Raw genomic sequence first — 25081 nt, forward strand, 5'->3', positions numbered from 1 at the left:
CGGACAGGTCATAGCAGAAGGTTCTGACAAAATGTCCACTGGAGAAGGAAATGGCAACCCACTCCAGTATTCTTGCCAAGAAAACCCCATGGAACGTAGCACAAAGCTAAAAGATATAACGCCGGAAGATGAGCCCCTCAGGTCAGAAGGTGTCCAATATACTACTGGGGAAGAGCAGAGGGAATTTCCAAGTAGCACCAGAAAGAGTGAAGCGGCTGGGCCAAAGCTGAAAAGACACTCAGCTGTGGATGTGTCTGGTGGTGAAAAGAAAGTCCGATGCTGTAAAGAACAATATAGTTTAGGAACCTGGAATGTCAGATCAATGAATCAAGGTAAGCTGGAGGTGGTCAAACATGAAATGGCAAGACTGAACATCGACATCTTGGGAATCAGCGAACTAAAATGGACAGGCATGGGCGAATTTAATTCCGGTGACCATCATATCTACTACTGTGGGCAAGAATCCCTTAGAAGAAATGGAGTAGCACTCATAGTCAACAAAAGGGTGGGAAAAGCAGTACTGGGGTACAATCTTAAAAACAATAGAATGATCTCAGTACGAATCCAAGGCAAACCATTCAACACCACAGTAATTCAAGTCTATGCCCCAACCACTGATGCCGAAGAAGCTGAGGTTGATCGGTTCTATGAAGACCTACAACACCTTCTAGAACTAACACCAAAAAAAGATGTCCTCTTCATCATAGGGGATTGGAATGCTAAAGTAGGAAGTCAAGAAATCACCGGGATAACAGGCAGGCATGGCCTTGGTGTACAAACAGAAGCAGGACAAAAGCTAATAGAGTTTTGCCAAGAGAACACGCTGCTCATAGCAAACACGCTTTTCCAACAGCACAAGAGGCGACTCTACACATGGACATCACCAGATGGTCAATATCGAAATCAGATTGATGATGTCCTTTGCAGCCAAAGATGGAGAAGCTCCATACAGTCAGTAAAAACAAGACCTGGAGCTGACTGTGGCTCAGATCATGAGCTGCTTCTTGCAAAATTTCGGCTTAAATTGAAGAACGTAGGGAAAACCACTAAACCATTCAGATATGACCTCAATCATATCCCTGATGAATATACAGTGGAGGTGATGAATAGATTTAAGGGATTAGACCTGATAGACAGAGTGCCTGAGGAACTATGGACGGAGGTCCGTAACATTGTTCAGGAGGCAGCAACGAAATCCATCCCAAAGAAAAAGAAATGCAAGAAAGCCAAGTGGCTGTCTGATGAGGCTTTACAAGTAGCTGACGAAAGAAGGGAAGCGAAAAGCAAGGGAGAAAGGGGAAGATATATCCAACTGAATGCAGAGTTCCAGAGAATAGCAAGGAGAGACAAGAAGGCCTTCTTAAATGAACAATGCAAAGAAATCGAGGAAAACAATAGAATGGGAAAGACTAGAGATCTCTTCAAGAAAATCAGAGATCTCAAGGGAACGTTTTGTGCAAAGACGGGCATGATAAAGGACAAAGAAGGCAGGGACCTAACAGAAGCAAATGAGATTAAGAAGAGATGGAAAGAATACACAGAAGAACTATACAGGAAAGATCTGAATGTCCCTGATAGCCATGATAGTGCGGTCACTGAACATGAGCCGGACATCCTCGAGAGTGAAGTCAAGTGGGCCTTAGGAAGCATTAGTAACAACAAAGCTAGTGGAGATGACAGTATTCCAGCTGAGCGATTTAAAATCCTAAAAGATGATGCTGGTAAAGTGCTGCACTCAATATGCCAACAAATTTGGAACACTCAACAGTGGCCGCAAGACTGGAAAAGGTCAGTTTATATTCCAATTCCAAAGAAGGGCAATGCCAAAGAGTGTTCAAACTACCGCACAATTGTGCTCATTTCACATGCCAGCAAGGTGATGCTCAAAATCCTACAAGCTAGGCTTCAGCAGTATGCGAACCGAGAACTACCGGAAGTACAAGCTGGGTTTCGAAGAGGCAGAGGAACTAGAGATCAAATCACCAACATTCGCTGCATCATGGAGAAAGCAAGAGAATTCCAGAAAAACGTCTATTTCTGCTTCATTGACTACGCTAAAGCCTTTGATTGTGTGGATCACACAAACTGTGGCAAATTCTTAAAGTGATGGGAGTACCAAACCACCTTACCTGTCTCCTGAGAAACCTGTACGAGGGACAAGAAGCAACAGTAAGAACCAGACATGGAACAACCGACTGGTTCAAAATTAGGAAAGGAGTATGACAAGGCTGCATATTGTCACCCTGCTTATTTAACTTATATGCAGAGTACATCATGAGAAACGCCGGGTTGGATGAATCACAGGTTGGAATTAAGATTGCCGGGAGAATTATCAACAACCTCCGATATGCAGACGATACCACCCTAATGGCAGAAAGCGAAGAGGATCTCAAGAGCCTCTTGTTGAGGGTGAAAGAGGAGAGTGCAAAAGCTGGTTTGAAACTCAACATTAAAAAAACAAAGATCATGGCATCTGGCCCCATCACTTCCTGGCATATAGAAGGGGAAGAAATGGAAGCAGTGACAGATTTTATTTCCTTGGGCTCCAAGATCACCGCAGACGGTGACTGTAGCCATGAAATTAAAAGACGCTTGCTCCTTAGGAGAAAAGCTATGGCAAACCTAGACAGCATAGTAAGAAGCAGAGACATCACCTTGCCGACAAAGGTCCGTCTAATCAAAGCTATGGTTTTCCCAGTAGTAACGTATGGCTGTGAGAGCTGGACTGTAAGGAAGGCTGAGCGCCGAAGAATTGATGCTTTCGAACTGTGGTGCTGGAGAAGACTCTTACGAGTCCCCTGGACTGCAAGGAGGTCAAATCAGTCCATCCTAAAGGAAATCAACCCTGACTGCTCATTGGAAGGACAGATACTGAAGCTGAAGCTCAAATATTCTGGCCACCTAATGCGAAGAGAAAACTCTCTGGAAAAGACCCTGATGCTGGGAAAGACTGAAGGCAAAAGGAGGAGGGGACGGCAGAGGATGAGATGGCTAGATAGCATCACCGATGCAATGAATATGAACTTGAGCACGCTCCGGGAGAGAGCGCAGGACAGGAAGGCCTGGCGTGCTATGGTCCATGGGGTCACAAAGAGTCGGACACGACTGAACGACTGAACAAAAAAAAAAAGTGTGAAGCTTTGTTTCCTGGAGCGTGTGGATTGCAATGGGAGAGGACTAAGGAACTTGACACCCTGGTGGGCAGGGGTAAAGGCAAAAGGGGCAGGGCCAAAACACCAATAGCAGCATATTGTAGCTTAAAGCTCTCACTGGCAATAACTCAGCCTTGGGAGAGGCATTTCTACCTTTTAGAATAGGGGAGAAGCTGCACAAAAGCCAGGAAACCATCAAATGATCAGCTGTTGGAGAAAAAGAGGCATAGCCCTCTGGGGAATCCCAGAGTGCTGCATTGGGTTCCCAGGAGGGCTGGATTTGGCCCCCTTACCAGAGGTTCTGCATCCGTATCCCAAGGTATGGATGATTAAGTAAAAAAGCAATATACATGAATTCTGGTTTTCACAGGGTCAGTGTCTGATAGGGACAGAAAATGCAGGCTTTTTGAGCACCACAGAGTTTCTCATCTCATACAATCAAAAGCTTGCTAAGGGTCCCTTCACATGTTACTAAATGAGCGGCGACTTCTCCTAGCCTCAAGGCCCTTCCTCATAACTCAAGCTGTGTGTGGGGTGATGGAATTAGCGGGGGGGGGGCTTTTGTGTTTTACTCAGTGGTGAGAGAATCTGCACATGTTCAGAGGAACACTTTATTATCACCAGTCAGTACTCCACGCACAGATTCTGGCCCTTGTCTGAGGGCTAAATTAAGCATCATATGTGACTTCGGTACTACTCGCACAAGTAATCTAATATGCAAGGCAGAAATGTATGCATCTCTCCTAAGGTCAAGTTCTGTGATTTGTAAGGTATGTAACCTCAGATCTGGGCATGAAGAACTCCCAATAGAACTGCAATCCTATGCATGTTAACTCTGAAGCAAGTCTCAGTCTCAGGGCCAGCTGGAAGTTTGAATGGATCCTTCTCCACTGACGAGAAGGATCCATCTTAGGATGAGATCACTCATCCTAAGCTACCTCAGAGAGTTGTCTTGGTGAGGTTAAAAGAATGGATATCCCATGAAAAGTAGGATAGAAATGATTCTATGATTCTATAAATGTAAAAGAAAGAAAATCATACACTGAAAACTATTGTATAGCATCAATTATTATATATGTGTATCTATAGCCTAGTTCTTACTAAAGTAATAAAACTCTGTGGCATTCAAAATATAAAGACAGCTAAAGCTTCACACATTAGTTCTGGCTGGTTTCACCACCATTGCTGAAAGAGTCTGCAAGCTTTTGAATTAAAAAGAAAAGTTCAATGCACACAGAAAACGTGCACGTCAAGAAGAAGACTAACATGGCACCCTTCTCCCCGACTCCTGCATTCTGGGGCTTACCACCTCAGGGAGAATTTGGCTAAAACTGATCACGGTTTTCGGCATTCAAACAGTCTTCCGTACTATGATGAGATTTTCTGCATTTCTCTTTAAATTATATTAAGTATTTCTAAAGTCCCATCTCCCCATATAAATCAGCATGTGCACATTTTATGCAGATGTGTGTCCTCTTTTTTGACAATTCATAAGTAGCCATCATAATGTTCATCTTCCCATTACAGGGGCTGTAATTTTCACTTCAGCATCTCCATAGCCCTTGCTTCAGCACAGAAACAAGACGCACAGTACCTGCACATTCCAATTTATGCAGTTCTGCAACCTCCATGTTTCCAGAAGCACCCCTGGCATTGTGGCTGTCTGGTGACTCCCTGTCCCTAGTTTTAAAGGTACAATTAGTACTTTAGCTATTCAAATTAAGGGCTGTATGTGATTTTTAATGCTAATGCAGGCACATCAGTTACTGCTTTTCACGCTACACCAAAGATACAGATGTTTCCCCAGCCTTTTCTGCTCTGTTCTGATGTGGAGAGGAGATTTATTTATTTATTACACTTATATTCTGCATTTCCTCCAAGGAACCCTTGGTCCTCCTCTCCATTTCATCCTCACAACAACCCTGTGAGGTAGGTTAGGATGAGAGTCAATGACTGGCCCCAAGTCACCCAGTGAGCTTCAAGGCTTAGTAGGGACTTGAACCCACATGTCCTCAGTCCCAGTCCAATACCCTAACCACAACACCACACTGTCTCATAGACTGGTTGATCACAGGTCTATGGCTATGAGTTTCAGGACTCTCCCAAATTACAACATTTGTGCCTTTTCTACTTAAAAGCGTCTGTGGGCCCCCTCCTGCAGTAAGTCCAACTTCTCACCACCATTGTCGGCAGCTACTGTTGCTCCTTGTCTTCTGTCCTATCATTGCTACCACTTGTTTGCTGGACAGGCAGAAAGCCAGTGGGCAAATAGGCAGCAGCATCTACTGCTCTGCCTCCTCACTACCTCCGTTATCTGGACCAGAGCAAGAGGCAGGTGAACAAGCAGGTTGCAATGGTGAAGAGGAGCAGCAACTGTGGGCCCTTGGCAGGTGCCTAAGCATGCCCACCCTTGGCGCCGGCCCTGCTTAAAATGATATAGCGCCCTGGTTTTTTATATCCTTTGTGGGCCCAAAGATCAGGAAAGAGCAAAGGCAACACAAAGAAAAGAATTTATTCCACGTGCAAGCCGCAGACAGAAGAAACATTTAAACTCAAGTTTTGTTTCCCTGGCATTTAATTATAAAGGGTAACCTTTAATTAGGATAGGCACTGGTCGATGTGTTCCACTTTCCCTGCAGGAGAAACACAAAGCTGCCCAAAAGCATCGGAACCCATAATTATAACACAACGTACACTTTGAGCCTTCGATACATGTGGCTGTAGAACTGTGTGCAGCGGCCTTTCCCCATCAAATTCCCAATTCCAAATGAAATGTGGAGGTACACGCCTTCACTTTTACACCTGAAAAGGCTGCGTGGCAGTACGAGCCACTTCCCATGCTTCCTCTGAGGGTAGTTAATTTCATTGCACTGGGAGTGACCAAATACCCTATCACACCCAAAACGGAGACAGGTGGCAGCTATTACACCCCCCCACCCCAGTGAAGGCCAGTTGGAAGGAGGAAAGGTCACAGCAGTAACTCATGTGGAGAAGCCGCAGATACCCTCCAAGACTGAGGAATTCTGTACTTCAGGGGTGGACAATTTGTGCCTTCCAGATGTTTTGCCCTACAACTTCCAGATGTTTTGCCCTACAACTCCCATGGTCCCTCATCATTGGCTGGCTGACAAGTGCTGATGGGAGTTCTAGGCCAAAACATCCAGAGGGCCACAAGTTGCCCACTCCTGCTGTAGTGGGTAACCTCCTCCAAGAGCAGGTAATTCTGTAGTAAATCACACAGAGACACAGAGGGCAGACTTCTCTATGAGGAGGTCCTTTGAGCTCACAGACTCCTTTAATTATTCACAGCACAGTCTTGTGCATATCATAGAATCAAAAAATCATAGGGTTGGAAGGGGCCTATAAGACGATCGAGTCCAGCCCCCTGCTCAGTGCAGGAAGCCTGATTCCCAGGCGGTCTCCAATCCAAGTACTAACCCTGCTTAGCTTAGCTAGCTTCCAAGATCATCTATCAGAAGTGTGTCCCATTGAGTTCAGTGGGCCACAAAGCCCCCTGGTAAGTGGGTATAGGATTGCAGCTATGGTACACTAGCAGATCTCTCATGCACAGACTTTGAGAATTACTGCCATTTGAAGCACTCTGATATAATGGAGGTACCCCTTTCCTTCCCTGCCTGCATATCCTGGAACATTAGAAAATTAACATTTTTCAGAATGCGGCAACTTGCAGGCATATGATGACCTCAAGAGTGCTCCTGCAAGGGTGCTTTGCCATGTGATACTTCTACTTCCAGCAGTTGTGTGTCAGTGTGTTCTGTACAGCAGGAGTAGGCAGAAGGTAGATCTCCAGATATCTTGGACTTCAACTCCCAGAATTCCTGACCATTGGCCATGCTGACAGGGACTTCTGCAAGTTGAAGTACAAAACATTTGGAGATCTATCTTCCGCCCACCCCACTGTACAGCATACAGCAAATAATATTAAAATGCTTAATAATACCAATAAATGAACACAACCAATAACCCTAGATACTGCTGGCAGAAAGATGAAGGAAGGAATGCTCTCTGGAAGGAAGAACTAGGAGCCATTTTTGAACAGCTTCTTCCACCTCTCCCCACACACCCCAACACGCCGCCTGTTTTGTGTGTTACCACAGCCAGCCACACACCCAGACTTAATTAGACACCCTTCAGGTTACTAAGTGGCAACTAGATTTTCATCTTTCCAGTGTTCCCAGGCTTTGTGAGCCAATAGACATTCAGCACACCCCTGCTTTACGTAAATCACCGGCAACATCCTACTAAGTCAGGAAACCTGGTTTGGCCGGATTGCAGCTACAGATTATGGCCTGATTAAGGATTGTTGATATGAATTGGTTTAGAAACTATTTATTTATTACATTTCAACACCGCCCAATAGCTGACGCTCTCTGGGCAGTTCACAACAATTTCCTTCCTTCATTTATTCATTTATTCATTACATTTTTATACCGCCCAATAGCTGAAGCTGTCTGGGTGGTTCACAACAATTTCTGCCAGTGGATAGACTGTAGTTATATTCTGAACACTGTGGACAAGTGGCTAATTACCGTGTGAGTATGACTGACATATTAGAATATCAACATTGCTAGGGTCCGCCCCCACAAGTAGCCAAGATACTCTGATTATAAAGGGGGAAATGAAAATAGGACATTTAGGGTGCAATCCTACGCATACAATTGCACCTTATTTATTTAAAACATCTGTACCTTACCTATCAAAAAGTTGTCAAGGCAGCTTACAATATATAACAATACAATTAAAATGATCAAATCGTGACATAAAACAGTAATCTATTTAAAAAGCTTGAGACATGAAGTGTACCTTAAAAATGTTACTGGAATTTTCACATGATGATGAGATTTCATCTTGTCTTGCTAGTTAGTGCTTCATAACAGTTTACTGCATGAATGGGTAAGCAAGGTTTGGGTTGGGTAAAAGACGGGGGATTTCCAGTATCAGCCTGTAGAATTCATCTACGCTTGTATAAGACAAGTTGAATTTAGGAGTATATTATTCACACATATGGAGATGTCTTACTGGTGAATCATAACATGTGAATAAACCTTAGGGCCTGGTTTATCCTCAGCCTTATCAGAGGTGTGGTAGAAAAGGACAGAAATGCAGCGGGGGGGGGGGGGACGAGACACTAATACCTACATAAGGGGGTGGGGAACTTCTTTTTGCCCAAGGGCCAAATTCCATTTCAGAGAAGCTCATGGGGGCCACATTGCAGTGGTGGGAGGAGCCGAAGGCAAAGGGGGCGGGGTCAAAAATATAAATGCCAGCATATTTTATCTTAAAGCTCTTAGTAGCTAAGACTTTGGAGAAGCATTTCAACGTTTTAGAATCGGGGCAGGGGGGCTGCAAATGCTTGGATACCACCAAATAATCAGTGGTTGGGGAAAGGGGGTGGAGACAAAGGAAGTGGCGTGGCTTTCTGGAGAACCCCCGATGTCAGGGTGGACACTGAGCCCATAGAATCCCAGAGTAGTTCTGATGCTGAGGAAGAGCAGTCGCTCCTGGGAGAGGAGCGCGCTCCTCTTTCCCAGGGCCAACAGCTGACGGAGATTCCTCCCACCCACATTCCTAGTTTAGAAAGCAGTCCAGGGAGTGACCCAGCACAGATAGCAGACTTGGTGGATGCGCGGCGCAGACGCAGAGAGCGGCGCCAAATGGAGGGCGCGGAAAGGAGGCGTAGCGCCCGGTTGGCGCTCAAGGAATGGTTGCGCCCAGAGGATCCAAGGGAAAAGGGGAGGGATTCTCCCTAGTCCTTATATTCAGGGGTCTGCCAGTAATTGCCTTTCAATCGGGGACCAACTGTTCCAACTTAGGGCATAGGTACTGTGCTGCTCAGATCTAGTTGCTACCTGTAGAGTTGTTAAGTTGTAAAAGAAGAATAAAGCTTTGAAAAGAATCCCTTTGTCTGTGTCTGGACTTGGCTACTGGATTAGACTGACAGAGCCCTCCAAGGAGCCCTTGACACCCGGGGGTCATTTTGGGGCCCCAGGAGGGCTGGACTTGGCCTCCAAGCCTGAGGTTCCCCACCCCTGAACTACATGTTCTTAACATTAACATGCTGAAGGTTATCACAGTATAGATAGCTACAGACTCAACTCCCCCAGTTTATTGTACCCAGGATATACATGCAAAGTTCCAACCAACCCCAATAAAGAAATAAAGGAATTCCCACGTTTCCTCAGGCAGAACCCACTTAAAACATTTGACTTGAGGCCTAAGCAGGTAGAAACCAGAGTTTCGTGTTTTGTCACCCCATTCATCACTCAGCGGTGTTTCCCACCCTCTGGGGTGTTTATATTTCTCACAGACACGTATTCATTGCCCCTCTCTCGATTAATCCAAGCGGAGGTTTTGATCTCTTTTTGTTGCTCTCAGCGTTTACGGCACCTCACGAGAGAGAGAGGATTTTGAAAGCCGGTTCCTTGCTAGAGGGTGACGGAGCAAGACTCGCACCGACATGTCTTGCCTTGCTCCGCCTCAGCCAGTAGGTGAGGCAAGTTAAAAATTAAACTCCCGCAGACTTTCGTGAAAACGGAATGGAATGACTAGAGTTGAATCATCGGGGGCGGCCGCCCTACGAGGAGAGATGTCAACTTTGGACAGGTGGTTGCATCACAAGGAGGCTCTGAATTATGCCTCTGCTTGATGATTAAAAAAAAAATGGAGGTGAGGGGAAGATAATAATGTTTGTTAGCTAGACTTCTCTTCCTTACTCACGGAGCCAAAGTTGTTTTTGCTCCAGGGCATGAGCCACTTGGCAAATATGGCAAGGCAGGAAGTACTGGACAACGGTCAAGGCCCGAACTGCTGTGTGAGTCAAAAATTTCCGCCTCTGCCAAAGGCAACTCACTCCATCTTCTTTGTGCCTCGGGCGCACACAATGCCGCGTGGTGTTAAGAATCCTGTTTTCCTTTCACAACAGGACCAAGAGGACAAATATATGCACAATGGTTTTGGACTGGATTCCACTACACAGTTCTAGCTATCATGGAGCGCTGGAGAGCATTAATATTAACTCAATACAGTGCAGTCCTATGCCTGTTTACCCAGAAAGATGTCCTAATATATTCAGTGGGGCTTACCCTGAGGTAAATGCATACTTAAGATCTTCCTCAGGGGCTGGCTACGAGTGTCCCTGCCAAATGAAATGAACCAGGTGGCTACCAGTGGCTTTTTGGTAGTAGCACCCCAGTTGTCCCAGGGAAAAGTTTGCCTTGGTACCATCTCTGTGGTCTTTTAAGTGCCTGTTTGAAAACCTTTCTGTTCACCCAGGCCATTTAAATAATTCATGCCGTCTGGGCCTCTGCGTTTTAAGATCTGTGCGTTTAATTTTGCTGTGCTGTGAGTTTCGCTTTGCTGTCGTGTTTCATGTTGCTTTTGATTTTGCGTTTGATTTAAATTGTTTGTCTTTTAGTTTATTGCAAGGCCACCCAGATAACTTTTAATGTTATGGGGCGGCATACAAATGTAATAAATAAATAAATAAAATAAAATACAGGATTGCAAGTCTTGTGCACCACAACGTCCCATAACGTTGTTCCGTTATGGAATAACTGTTGCCCCATTCCAGCATGGGTGTGGGGCCAGTGGAAGAGGTTCTGATTAAGGTTAGAATGAACTCCCTAGAGAGGTTCGCCTGGCATCTATGTCGTACTCCTTCCGGCGCCAGGTGAAGACCTTTTTTATTCTCCCAGTATTTTAGCATTTTAGCTTCCTAGTCTTCTAGCTTTGGTGTTTTAAATCTGTATTTTAAATGTCTGCATTGCTGCTAGATTTAATTCTGGTTGTACTGTCATATGGTGGTTTTAAGCTTTCATTTTTTATATTGTTTTATGCTGCGCTTTGTGGTTTTAATTTTTGTGAACTGCCCAGAGAGCTTCAGCTATTGAGTGGTATAGAAATAAATAAATAAATAAATTAGAGGATGCACAGCAGAAACAGTCGCTTGAGAAATGGAGCATCGTGGTAGTATTTAAGAGATGCAGGCTGCAATCCAATAGACCAGGGATGTCGAACCTTAGGCCCAGGGGCCAAAACCGGCCCTCCAGGGTTCCCCAGATGGCCACGCCCCCTTCTCCTGGCTTCACCCCGTTTCCCCCAATCACAGTTTGTTTGGCGGTTTCCTGGCTTTTGTGCAGTGTTTTAACCGCATTCTAAAAGGTTGAAATGCCTCTCCTAAGAACTGTAAGTTAAAATATGCTGACATTTTTGACAGCACCCCTTTTACTATTGACCTCGTCCACCACTGGAATGCGATCCCTGAGAGTTTCTCTGAAATGGAATTCAGCTGTCTGGCTGAAAGAGATTCTGCACTCCTGCTATAGACACTTACCTGGGAGTAAGTCCCACTCAATGCCGGGGAGCGTATGTCTGAGTAAATATGCATAGGATTACACTGTGAATCTTACCGCTGCTAGTAACTCAAAAAGTAGCCTTAGGCCAGCCTTGACCAAGCTGATGATCTCCAGATGTTTTGGACTTCATCTCCCAGCATTCCTGACAACTGGCCATGCTAGCTAGGGCTGCTGGGTGTTGAAGGCTAAAACATTAACAGCCCCCGCCCCCGCCCCATCCCAGTATAAGCACAATATATAGACTTCTGTTAGAAGGTTGTAGGATTGCTGAATAATGCACGTCAAGCATGTAAAGCATTATATAAATACTAATTATTCCATATAAATGCTGCTGCCCAAACAGACAAGCACACCCACACGCAGCAAATTAATGGGATTTTAGCTCACCTATCTCTTAGCTTGGGGTGGGTCTTGTAATACTAAGGATCAAAAGCATAATGTCGGCTCTGGCTTGTAAAACACTGAAATTAAACATTGCAGGCAAAAGGCCATATGAGATGGCAGTGCCCTGGTGCCACTAAAAAGCATGTCTGCATGGAGGAGTGACTACACAGCTGCCACGTGGTATATGTAAGTAGTTCACCAAGTGGACTGATATTTTGAAACAGAAAGTGTCTTCTGCAGTGGCCCCAAGGAAGGAGGAGCCCAAAATGAAAGGGTTCAAAATTTCAACAGATTAAAAGCCCAGCCATATTAAAATACGAGCATATGGAGACAGGTGGGAGTATTAAACCCTGGCCAAACACAACGATTCTGGGAGATTCTTTGGCTCTGGCAAGTCTCCAAGGAGAAGGATTTGGTGAATGTGGGGTAGCAGCTGAGAATGCCTCTCTAATGGACTGAAAGGTGTACTTGGCAGACATCTGTCTTGTTTCTTCTATGTTCTGCACAGGGCCTAGTGCACTTTGGCCCATAAATAAAACAAACATTGGTGGTAGTTAAATTCTTTTTGTGAGTGCAGCATTTGTGATTAACCCCTCAAAGTGTAAGGATAACATGAAGGGAAGACAAAGACAATTTTTGTGAACCGCCCAGAGAGCTTCGGCTATTGGGTGGTATAGAAATAAATAAATAAATAAATAAAGAAAGAAAGAAAGAAAGAAAGACAAAGGCAACACCTTCCGCCTCAAACCTAAGGGGACCTATGGGGAAAAGGTGGGGATGAAAACCTTTCTTTAATTTGGTTTCACCAATTCCTGGAGCCTCGTTTGACCCTGCCTTGCTTCTTGGCCATTCAAAATGGCCGTGGCGTTGTTCTTTCAAAATGGCCATATAGGGGAAATTTGCACCTGGTGGAATTCTCCCTTCTACGCCACCATTAAAGAGTTTTCTTAGGGCCTAGAACAGCCTAACCCAACCTGGTGCCCTCCATATGTTTTGGACTACAACTCCCAGCATTCCTGAACATTGGCCATGCTGACTGGGGCTGGTGGGAGTTGAAGTCCAAAATATCTGGAGGGTCCCAGGTTGAGGAAGACTGGCCTAGAAGAAACCAACAATCGTATCTGAGAATTATTTTCGTGTGTGTGTGCGTGTGTTGCTACAGAATTATCAAGTGCTGACTTTTCCAACTACTAAAAAAAACTGGGTGCAACCTCTGCACCCCTGGAAAGAATGAATCAGCCTAATCCATAATCTAATTTTCTGCACTTTCAAAAGAACAGAGTGGCACAATCCCTTCCTCCCCACCTTTTTGTACTCAGAACTCCAGATATACAGGTTGGTGACAGGACTCTGTCACCAACTCCACCCGTGGAAATGCAGCGTGAGAAGCCAGCAAGCAAGCATTCCTCAGTGGAGTGGAAATTTGGTCCACATTCTGAATTCATGTTAAAGAGCCTCATGGGCGGGAGACATTGACTGTGGGCTGGCTAATTTGTTTGATTTACAGGTAATTAACAACTCTTGCATATCAGTGTGACAAATATGGTCAGGCAGCATTGGCTGACTGTTGGACATATTGCCCTTTCACTGTGAAACCATTCTAAAGACTGCCTCTGTATGTCAGAGAAAAATACTGAAAGCGCAATATTTTAAAACGTTTTTAAAATGGCTTTAAAGTTGTTTTAGAGAATAACATTTTAAAATCCATTTTTTATTACTATAAACCGGTGAAAACTGTCGTGGCTTCCCTCCTCAAGGCCTCTGGGAATTGCAATTTCACAAGTCCGTTAGCAATCTCTAATAAAGACACGTCAGCCTCCCATTTCCCAGAATTCCTTGGGGCATGGCATGATAATTGGACGTTCAGTTCAAACTAGATTGTGTTATAGTGCTCAGGTGGCTTTAGATGCGGGATGAGAATTTCTGCATTCATATTACATCTCCTCAGCCACGAACTCTGTGAATAGCCTTGGTCAAGTTATCTACCTCACTCTCAGTTTCCCAGCTGTTAAAGGAAGACAATAGTAACCTATCTCACCTGGTGATGACTAAGATAAATCAGGACATGAGGTCAAACAACACACTGCATCATAGAAGTGCAATATACGTGCTTAGAAATAAGACAGCCACCCCCCCCAAAACCTCACAGTACTTGCCTTTCCAGGAATATACTGGAGTATCTTGTCTGAAGTAACATCCCTCTCCTGTCCTGGTTCAAAACCAAAGAGGTTGGCTAGCTTTTTCTTGCTCTCTTGTCTGCAAAGCAATAAAAAAAGGAACACAGTCAGGTAAGATCAAGGCAAACTAACAAAGCAAATTAGGAGAGCATCAGGGTGGAATTAGCAGCTCTTATCACAAGTCTCTTAAGTGTCAGGACCTCGAACAGCTAGCTGTCAAGAATGTTAAGAGGCTTAGTGGCTGCTTTGCTTTTTTCTATTTCTCCTTCTACAAAGGAATGCTTAGCACTTCCCTGCCATGGATGGTCTAGCGGTTTAGAAGGATTCTTTCTGTCTGCCTAGAGGCAGAGTTAAGGTGAAGAGCTCCAATTTTCAAATTTAATTAATTAATTTTATTGTCTTTTTACAGTTCTGGAAGCACGATACCGAAAGAGAGACAAGGTAGGCCGTCATTCTCTCTCTCAAAACATGTGAGTTTAATGATGCCACAGCGTCGAAGTAGGTAAAACACGAAGCTGCCTTATACCAAATCAGAACCACCCCTCCATTTCATTTAGTATTGGTTCGACAATGGCTGGCAGCCTAGAGGTTGAACCTGGGACCCTTTGCAAGCAAAGCATATGCTCAGGCACTGAAGCTGTGGCCCATAGTCTGCCTTGGAATCTCTTTCACAAAGCCAGTCAAGCTCAATACCTCTGGGCCTTGAAGGCAGAATTTCCAAGCCCAAGGGTGGCCGTGTGTCCTCTTTTACAGAGGACAGTCCTCTATTTAAAGGGCTTCCAGAGGACGCTCCTCTAATTGAAGATGTCCTCTGTTTGAAGAGCTGTCCAGACTACAGATAAAGAGCCATAAGATCTGTGGCCCATCCACAGTTAGCACCAGGACAACAGACTGAACCGGCAGGCACATGGGTCACCCAGTCGCAGTCTTCAGCACTATGATGAGATGTACTGTATTTCTATTTAAATTATGATAATTCTTTCTAAATACACATCCATCCATATAAATTAACCTATGCTCATTTTATGCAAGCCACAGTCCTGTCCTGTTTTGGAATGCTGCATATCCCCTTTTTTTGGTGCTTCATAAGTGATCACCCAGTTCCAACCCAACATTAAGATTCATGCTGGCCCAAGTGATTTTGTTGCCTGACGTGGAACCCAGATGTTTTCCACCCATCCAGATCCACATCAGGGACAACATTTTAAAAAGACTTGCTGCACCCTTCAAACACCAATTCCAGCTTCCATCTACTATTCCTCCTTCGTAGGGACATCAGAAGCAGGTCACTTCACCATCTTATGTGGCAGGGGCAGCTGTGATTCAGAAAGAAGCCTTTTCTTACACATTAAAAAGTCATTGTCGGTCCCAGGTATCAGTTGATGTCATCAAGGGTTTTCCCACCACTATTATCTTATCAGGAGAGGGAGTTTCAGCTCTTGAAAGTAAATTACAATTGTTTTTCTCTAGGAAGAGACGAGGGCGTTTTTGTTTGTTTTTTAAACCCTATGCATCCTTACTTGTTTGCATCGTAGCAGTAGCAGAAGTAAATTCTACCCAAACAGTTCTGTTACAGCCACTGTATCCTACTCTGCAAAGAGGGGAATGTATTCTTAAAATAAGAACAAAACACATAGGAAAACAACCAGAAAGTGGCCAAGGATACCTTTGTAATGTGCTTAAGAGGTGATGCACAAGTCTCAGGGTGCATACTCAAGTTCACTCAACATCAACTACTTGCCCCTTAGAATGTTTCAATCATCCTGGTGTACTCACAATCAGGGTAGTGAAGGTAGAGATGGGAGAACCAGGAATACTTGAGCTTGCTGAGATTCTCCAAACTCAACTTTCACCTCACTCCCATTTTAGTTTGCAATCTATTTTTCTTTTCATTTGTATGAGAAAAGTACACATTTCTGTGCACGTTTTTCAAAAGGGCACACTTTCCCCAGTTGACTAAAATGTGAAAATGCATGTTGTTGTTTTAAAATGAGCGTTTTAATGTGCACATTTTGTAAAATGCATTTTTCAAATGTGATCGCAGGTTTGGGAATGTGTGACCTTTTTTCGAAAAAATGCACTCCTGTTGCTGTTTGGGATTTCAAATGGGGCAAATTCTGCTGATTTGCGAAGTGAAACTAAGCACTCGTACATGCCTAGTTAAGGAATTATAAAAGAGGGCACCTCTCACCCTTCCAGTTGAGGTCAAGATTTTAAAGTTGGAGACAGACAATGACGTGGTTCACACAACATGACAAGTCAAAAAACGGGTTGAGTATGGGTTGAGTGTGGGCTGTCGTTGAATTATGGATTGTTGTGTTGGGTGAACCCAGCCATGCTAGGAAACCATAGTTTGTTAACCACGAACAACCCACAGTTCACAACCCAATAACAAACTGTGGGTTCTCTTCATGGGATGTTTGTGGATAACAAAGCATGGTTTGTTACCGTAGCTGGGTTCACACAGCATAACAACCCACAATTCAGCAACAACCCACAGTTCAATGATAACCCATACTCAACCTGTACTCTGGCTTGTTGTGTTGTGTAAACCCAGCCAATATCTTTTAATAGAGGTGAAAGTGGTTTGGGGGAGATATCGCTTCTCATAGTGTAGCAGCCATGGTTTTGCAACAATAGTGTACATTTATTTTGTCTCACTCTTCCCTATGATCAAACAAGGTTAGAGAATCCACACAGAATCCTGAGAAACCTATTTGGCCAGAGACACAAGTGGGATGAATGTACTCACCAGAGGCAGAGATAAAACCATTTTCAAACCACTTTCCATTCTTTGGAGACAGGGGAATAGGAGACTGTCTCCAGCCTAACATTACAGACAGAGTATTCAAGAAGCTAATAAACCAGAATAAAAACAGTCCAAGATCTAAAATTCCATGAAACCAGGCTTATTTTTCACTGAACAGCTACCTCCCACACAGCATGGCAAACTGCTATTTGAAACTGAGTTTTAAAAGAAGTATGTGATGTGGCATGACAGTCAGCTATCCAAATAAATAAAATCCATTAAACTAGTGTATGCCCATTGTGTAAGCCTATGGTTGCAATCCTGGGCGCATTTACTTGGGAGTAAATACAGCAGGACTTATTTTCGAGTAAACAGGCTTAGGGTCAGATTGTAAGCAGCTCTTCAGAGCCTAGTCACAGAGGATAGCCAGCCAACTTGCATATGTAACATAAGATACCATTTTGAATGGTTTCCTGAAGCTGAGTTTTGTTAAAACATGGATCTCAGGGCAAAAGTTATAGGATTCATTTTAAAACAAAAAACACACTGGTGACAACCACCTGTGGTGTTAACACACTATGCTGCAATGCCTCACTGCAGTATTTTATTTCAGTAGGAACTGTGGTGTCCGGAGGCAAGCTTGCACGAATGACACCTTTCACTGAATGTCACGGATGCATTTATCACACCTTTCTTCCATGATGGAACTCAAGGGCCCAGACATAGGTTCCCGGGCAGTCTAAAACTCCAGACAGCTTCAAATGAGACAACGTACCAACAGAGGAAGCATGCTAATGCAGCCTTGTGTTTAACAACTCACGTGGTCACCACAGGCGACCAGGAATTCCATGCAGGCGAGTGAGTGGGTTTACACATTTTTGAATCCATACAAAGTCCTGCTAACCCTATTTGGGCAGAGGCAAAAGTGGGATGAGCATACACACCACAGGCCCCTTTCAAAGCACCTTCCATTCTTTGGCAGCAGCGGAAGAGAAGACTGTCTGCCCCTAGCTTAACATTATGGGCAGAGTAGTCTGTCCAAGCCTCCATTCCTTCACCACCAACCTGGTTGGCTTCCATGGTCACTGCAGACAAAGGGAAATGCGTTCCTCTACAACTAACACAGGGATGCAGCAGAGTGCCAGAAGGAGAACGGAGTACCTTGTCCCTCCGCTACCAACCTGCTTGGTAGAAGGCTCTTTCTTTTAATTAGCCTGGTAGGAGGCTAGTAGCCTGTGTTTCCATGCTGGCTGCAAGAGAAGGGGGTTTCACTCCGTGGCTAGCATGGAAATCCAGGCTTCTAGCCTCTTGCCACACTAAACACATTTTGCAGGGTAGCAACTATTGTGGGCTTATTTACAAGTCTGTGTTAGCGTAGGAAATACCATGCAACCCGGCAGTATAAGAATCAGACCAGAGATTTCCTCTGGGAAGTTTGTCAGGACAGCCTCATTTGAGAAAATTAGTGAAGGGCAAGCGAGCTTCGCTGAAGAACATCGTCCTCACCCACTGCCAATTTCCCCCTTCCATGCACAGCCACAGCGCAGTATTAGATATATTGAACACACTCTTAGATCAAGCAAAGGTGAGGTACAGCAGGTCTGCATGAAACAAGTGCACACTGAGAACATGCCACGGAGTCCCTCGGGGGACGGGGTCTATTGCAAGTGTGAAGGGATCCTCAGCAGACAAATCAATACAGAAAGCAGTGGTTCAGCAGCTAGGTAATTTTAGACCCTGGACTTAGGGCGCAATCCTATTGGGATAGGCCGCTGCCTCCAAACTCAGAGGTGACCACCTGTCCAATGCAGCGCAGGAGAAGCACGGAGGGGATTGTTCTCTCTGCGCTTCTCCTGCCCTGCATTTGTGGCTAGACAGCTGATTTCGGCTGTCTAGCCACAGGAAGGCATAGTGGGGGAGGCGGCTGCCAGACAACACATAGGAAGTGTCGTACCGGCATTTCTGCCCTCCCCCCCCAGAACACCCCATTTTGGCCACTCTGTGCTACTCTTTGGAGCACGGGGCTGTTCCACACAGCCTGCAAGGCAGTGCAGAATGGAGGGAAGGTCGGTTCTCCAAGAACTGACCTCGGAGCACAAGCTCTGAGGTCGGTTCCTGGAAAACCAGATATCCTATGGCCGTCTAGCCACTGACTAGCAGCCATAGGATTGCTCCCTTAATGGTCGTATTTCTTTATTTATTACATTTCTATACCACCCAATAGCCGAAGCTCTTTGGGTGGTTCACAAAAATTAAAACCACCGAGTGCAGCATAAAACAATACAAAATATGAAGGCTCAAAACCACAACATAACAGTACAACCAGAATAAAACCTAGCAGCAATGCAGACATTTAAAATACAGATTTAAAACATCAAAGCTAAAAGACTAGGAAGCTAAAATGCTAAAATACTGGGAGAATAAAAAGGTCTTCACCTGGCGTCGGAAGGAGTACATTGTAGGTGTCAGGCAAACCAATCTAGGGAGCTCATTCCACAGCTGGGGTGCCACAACAGAAAAGGCCCTCCTCCTGGTAGCCAATTATCGGCGGGGTGGGAGGGGTGTTAAACAGCCATGTGTATTATTTTAGTTGTGAAACTCACAACATTTCTTTCCTCTCTAGCCCTGCCATTCTCCACTTTACCCCTGCTTCTAAATTCCTGATAGATTTGAGCAAAATACAAAAACAAAAGCCCTCATTTAAAAAGAAAAAAGACATACTCTGAACATGTGGAGTTTTGCATTTTCAGTTCACTTAAATCATAGCACTATCCTGACTTCAGAAATATAATGGGAGCTTGCTTCTGCTGCCCTGGCATCCAAATACCTGCATCACTGACAGACAGAGTACCACAAAGCTAGAAAGTTTGAAAACCCACTAGTCAAGCCCAGCATTCTGTTTCCACCAGTGGTCAGCCAATGGCTTCTGGGAAGTTCCAAAACAGGGCACAAAGACCACAGTGATCCTGACCTGCTTATCCCCAGGCACTGGTATTCAGAGCTATATTTCCCCTGTACATGTTTAGCCATTGTGGCCAATAACTACGGCTCAACCTCTCCTCCTCCATTCATCTATCACGGGGTGCAGAACCTCTTTCAGCCTGAGGGCCAGATTCCATTTTGGAGAAGCTCCCAGGGGCCATATTCCAGTGGTGGGTGGGGCCAAAGGCAAAATGGGGATGGGGCCAAAATACCAAAAATACCAGCATATTTTGGCTTAAGGGTGCAATCCTATGCACGCATAGACAGAGAAGACTAATTCCCAGCATGCATCAGCCAGCTATGCTGGTTTGAGGAATGCAGGGAGTTACAGGACTTTTTTTGTCTAAACATCCATCGGATTGCACCTTAAATCTCTTATTGCTGGGAACTAAGTGTTGGGAGAGGCATTCTAAGATTTTAGAATGTGGGGGGGGGAAATGGCAAAAGCCAAGAAAGGGGGTGTGGCCATCTGGGGAAGCCTGGGGTGGGTGGGATTGGCCAGCAAGCTGTAGGTTCAACACCCTTTGTCTAATCCTTTTTTAAGCCCTCTAAGCTAATGGTCACACTGCATCTTGTGGCAGTGAGTTCCATAAGTTAATAATGCATCATGTGAAGCAGCACCTCCACCGTACAGGGCTGAGTACCGGAATAAGTATCACAACAGGATGTTCACCGCTTTTATCTCCCTCTCTCATAATATTACAGCCCAATGGGGTCATCCCGTGAAGCTGATCAATGGGAGATTTAGGACATATAAAAGGAAGTCCTTCTTCACACAGCGCATAGTTAAACCATGGAATTCGCTCCTACAAGATGGACAAGAGTGACGGACACCAATTTGGATGGCTTTAAAAGGGGTTTAGATAAAATCCTGGAGGAGAAGGCTATCAGTGGCTACTAGTCCTGATGGTTCTCTGCTGTCTCCAGGATCAGAGGCAGTATGCTCAAGTACACCAGCTGCTGGGGAACATGGGCGGGAGGGTGCTGTTACACTCATGTTGCACTTATGTCCTGCTTGTGGGTTTCCCACAGGCAGCTGGTCGGCCACTGTGTGAACGGAATGCTGGACTAGATGGACCCTTGGTCTGATCCAGCAGGGCTCTTCTGATGTTCTGATGTTGTTATGTTCATGTGAGTTTTGTACCGTTTTCTATATCGAAGTGCATTCCAAAAGACAATTCTGTCGGGTTTGAAGGAACCCTCAAGTTCACACACACACACACACACACACACACACACACTATTTGGTCCCAGTCCTCTTTAGGGTGGCCATTTATGAATAGTCAATAAAGAGGAAATGCATCACACACACACCCAAAATGAGGACACACATTTGCATAAAATTGCATATGCTTCTTTATATGTCCTGGGGGAAATGTAGAAATAATGATTATAATTTAAATAGAAATGCCCTAAATCTCACCATAATGCTGAAAACTGTGACCAGGTAACCCATGCGGCTGGCTGTTCAGTCTGCTGTCAGTTACTAACTGCAGATGGGCCACAGTTCTTATGGCTCTTTTATCTTCGAACCAGAATTGGGCAGGACAGCCCTTCAAAAAGAGGACACTCCCCTGTAAAAGAGGACACATGGCTAGCCCTTTCGTTCCCATCCTGTCTGGTGGCATAAATCACCTGGCTTCAGCGGAAGGATTCGCAGCCCTGAACAAAGCAGAAACCACCACCACCTGTCGCTCCTCTTTTAACGTTTGCAGCACACCCGGCCTCGCACTGCTCTGCGTGCAATCTCTTGATTGCTTGATAAAATCAACAAGAAGCGAAAAACAATAAAATACAATAAAGCACAGTGGCCTAATCGGAAAAGGGAGGAATTGTTCTCAGCAACAGACGCAGTCCGTGTTATTGGTCTCAAAGACTCTGGGTACAAGCACACCACCACCTCAGCACACGGTGAAACATTCCTCTGTGCTGTATGCTGCAGTCATATGGGTTTTCTTTCATGTGCCAGAGAGCTTATTCTTATGCTTGTGATGCGCATCGTCACACCCCTCATCAGGGATACATGAAGGGTTAGGTGGGCCGAGGCTGGGCTCTTCCTTCCTGTGGCATCCTACCATGCGGTCGTTTGGAAATCTATGGCGATCTTTGCTGTTTCAGTTTCTTTCTGGAGAAGGGATGGTAGGGTATGGTGCTCCTCGAGCTACTTTCATGGCAGGGTTCCACTATTCTACAGCTGCTCACTTCAGTGCCACCAAAATGTAACAACCCACAAGTGAGCATTGCGTGTGAAGGAGCAGTGATTAAATTGGGCCTATCTGCGTGGTATTTGGGGTGGGGCACTGCCTGCCCACAATGCCTTTCCAGCACACAGCATGTGTGTTTACAACATCCACAAAGAACCCCCCTTTTATGCAATCACAACCACGTGCCAAACTGGAAATTATGCACGTGTCAAAGCAATTACACAGACACCAATGCTCGCACTAAGTACTGATCCATATGTCCTTTAACTGGCTGTGCATTTACACTCCGGGCACCTGGCTGTACACCATGAATACAAACATACAGCTAGAGAAAGCCCAGGTGTCTAGTTACCCAGGCACCTAGACATCCGAAGCTGGCGTTTAAATCACCAGATTTAATTTCAGCCATCCTGGCACCTAAGAATCCAGGCCATTTTCCCAGTCCTCCACATATTCAGATAGCCATTTAGTCTGACTATGCAGGATCTATCTAGGACCAGAGTATGACAGGGGGTGGAGACAGGGTAAAAGCTCTTACAACAGGGCTTTTGAACCTTTCAGCCTGAGGGCCAAATTCAATTTTGCAGAAGTTCTCCGAGGCCACATTCGAGGTGGGTGGGTGGGACTGAAGGCAAAATGGGGCGGGACCAACAGCAATAGGGGCACGGCCAAAATCCCAGCATATTTTAGCTTACAGCCCTTACTGCCAGTAACCAAGCCCTAAGAAAGGCATTTCAGTCTTTTAGAATGGGGAAAAAACTGCACAAAAGCTGGGAAACAACCAATCAGTGGTCAGGGAAAGGGGCGGGCCCGGGGAAAGGGGCATGGCTGTCTGGGGATTTGGCCCGTGAGCTGGAAGTTCACCACCCCTTCCCCATCCCCACGGCACACCCCCTTTTGTGTTGCCATTGCATGGTAAACCTGAGCTGGTTCTGCAATCCGTATGAAACAGCCCTTTGAAAGAAAGAACCTTGTCATGAATCTTCCAAATGGCCAAAGGCTTAATTTTTAAAATGAGTGTGTATAAAGGCAGCATGGGGAGAGAGGGCCTAGAACAGGGAAGGGGGGTGTTTTTGGGTGCCCAAATATACTTCTAAGCAAAGCCCGCACTTCAAAACACGATGACGTTCCTACATGAAAACAATTCTGCGTAGGAAATAGCACAAGACTTCTTTGAGGGTCTCACATGTTACCATGCAACATGCATGCTATTAATTTGACTAGGACACATTCTAGAGGGGAAGTCATGCTAAATCTGTTATGGAAGACACACACACACACACACACGCAAAGACAGAGTGTGTCTTGGGCACCTTAAACAGTTTTATTGTGGCATATGATTTCATGGCTACTTCACTTGAGCAAGTGGGCTCTGGTCCATCAACCCTTATGCTGCAATAAATCTGCTAGCCATTGAAGGTGTTACAAGCCTCTAGTTTCACTGTGCACACATACAGCAGAATGAATTGGGCGCGACCATCTACATGGAGTTTGAGAGTTTCCCTCCCTGATATTTGTAGGAAAACATCATGAAATAAGTTACTACGGTTGCAGTCCTATATACGCTTACCTGGAAGTAAGCCCCATTGAACTCAATGGGGCTTACTTCAGAGTAGATATGCATAGGGTTGCTCTGTACCACTGAAGTTCTGAAATGGATCACAAGATTTTCCAGGGAAGCATAAATTAAAAAACAAGAAAAACAAAAACACACCCTGCCATTATTCAGATCTCTAGAACTGCTTCCCTTGGTCCCCCCCCCCCCTATAATCTGGTTTTAGGCTCCCTTTGAATTAAGCCCTTTTGAACACTGAAATATGCCATAGAAATTTAGGAATATAAATACCATGTAAAGTCCCGAGAAAGTGGCTGTCTTCCTAACACTGCCTACAGAATGAAACTTTGCATTTAAGAAGTTCATTTTAAAAGTTTGTCTTTGTAGGCGTTGCATTTCAAAATAATTAAATGGCTATTGGTTATTAAACAATTTAGGGTGCAATCCTAAACACACCTACTAGGGAGTAAGCCCAACTGAACCCAGTGGGACTGACTTCTGAGTAAACATGCATAGTCGGATTGTGCTGTACAGTAAAATATTTACTGTTTTCGCAAGCTGCCTTTCTTTATTTTTTAAAATTCTAAGTCAGGTTATATTTTCAAAGTAATTTAAATGAAATTAATTTCAGAGTGGTCGGAGTTGGAACTCCAAAGGGATGGGGGAAATGATCCCCACACACAAAGAAATGCTTAGATTAAAAAAGTAGTGTCTACACAGTCCTTGATTTTTAAGACCCCACTGAGAAGTGTCAAGTTCTTGAAACATTTGGTCCTTATAAATCCCCAGAAAATGACAAGCACCCGGTGCCTGGCTCTGCCTGGGAGAAGCCGGACAAAATAATTCCTTGCAAGAACATTGTAAGATAATACTTTTCCAAAGCGAGGCTTTCTTTTTAGGAAAACAAGAAGAAAACACAGAGAGAGAGAGAGAGCCAACGAGCCAAATAAGGCTTAAAGCAGACATTCTAGCATATACTCACTCTTTCCTGAGCGAGGGTTTCCTAGAGAAAGAGTATCTGAACCTCCCAGGTGCCTGGGGAACACAAGTCATGTTCCCCATCTTCACAGCGACTGGTATAATCCAGGAACAGCTGGGGGGGAAAAGAAGCAAAAAAAAGGCTTGGCTGGAACACCACACAGACGGAGCATGTGAAGCCAGGGAGGTGTGTGCACTCTTTGAGTGTGTCATGCATACATTCCCCACTTCCGTCTGCAGGGGTGACTCTTATGGGTGTGTGAGCTGGGAATAAGCAGCCTTTTGGCCAAGGGCTGTTTGGTTGCTTGCTGGATTCTCACTTCCCCGCCTAAGGGATCCGACAGCGCATACGGCGCATACGGCGCATACACACACACAGACCAGTTGGAAGTCTGGGCAGCCTGCTCTTTGTTGCTGCTGCTGCTGCTTGATCTTTCCAAGTGAACACTTAAGATCTCTTGAGAGGCTACTGCAAGAATCTCTGCCGCCCCCCAGGCACTTAAAAAACAAAACACCAAAAGGACT

At 45.0% G+C, this 25081-nt stretch overlaps 1 protein-coding gene across 1 annotated transcript in view; it reads right to left on the reverse strand.

Annotated features, from left to right (window-relative positions):
- PLEKHN1 (pleckstrin homology domain containing N1) overlaps positions 1–24776 on the reverse strand; it is a 68981-nt gene extending 44205 nt beyond the window's left edge. Inside the window, exons 1-2 of the mRNA XM_084821687.1 lie at positions 24561–24776; positions 14068–14167 (exon numbers count right to left, since the gene is read on the reverse strand). Of these exons, the coding sequence (XP_084677813.1) occupies positions 14068–14167; positions 24561–24769 (309 nt within the window). The 5' untranslated portion in view covers positions 24770–24776. The remainder of the gene's footprint in view (positions 1–14067; positions 14168–24560) is intronic.
- Positions 24777–25081: the final 305 nt, after the last annotated feature.

This window comes from Heloderma suspectum, chromosome 15, assembly GCF_057233095.1.
Source record: "Heloderma suspectum isolate Gila_16-S chromosome 15, 16-S_ref, whole genome shotgun sequence".
Taxonomy (NCBI): domain Eukaryota; kingdom Metazoa; phylum Chordata; class Lepidosauria; order Squamata; family Helodermatidae; genus Heloderma; species Heloderma suspectum.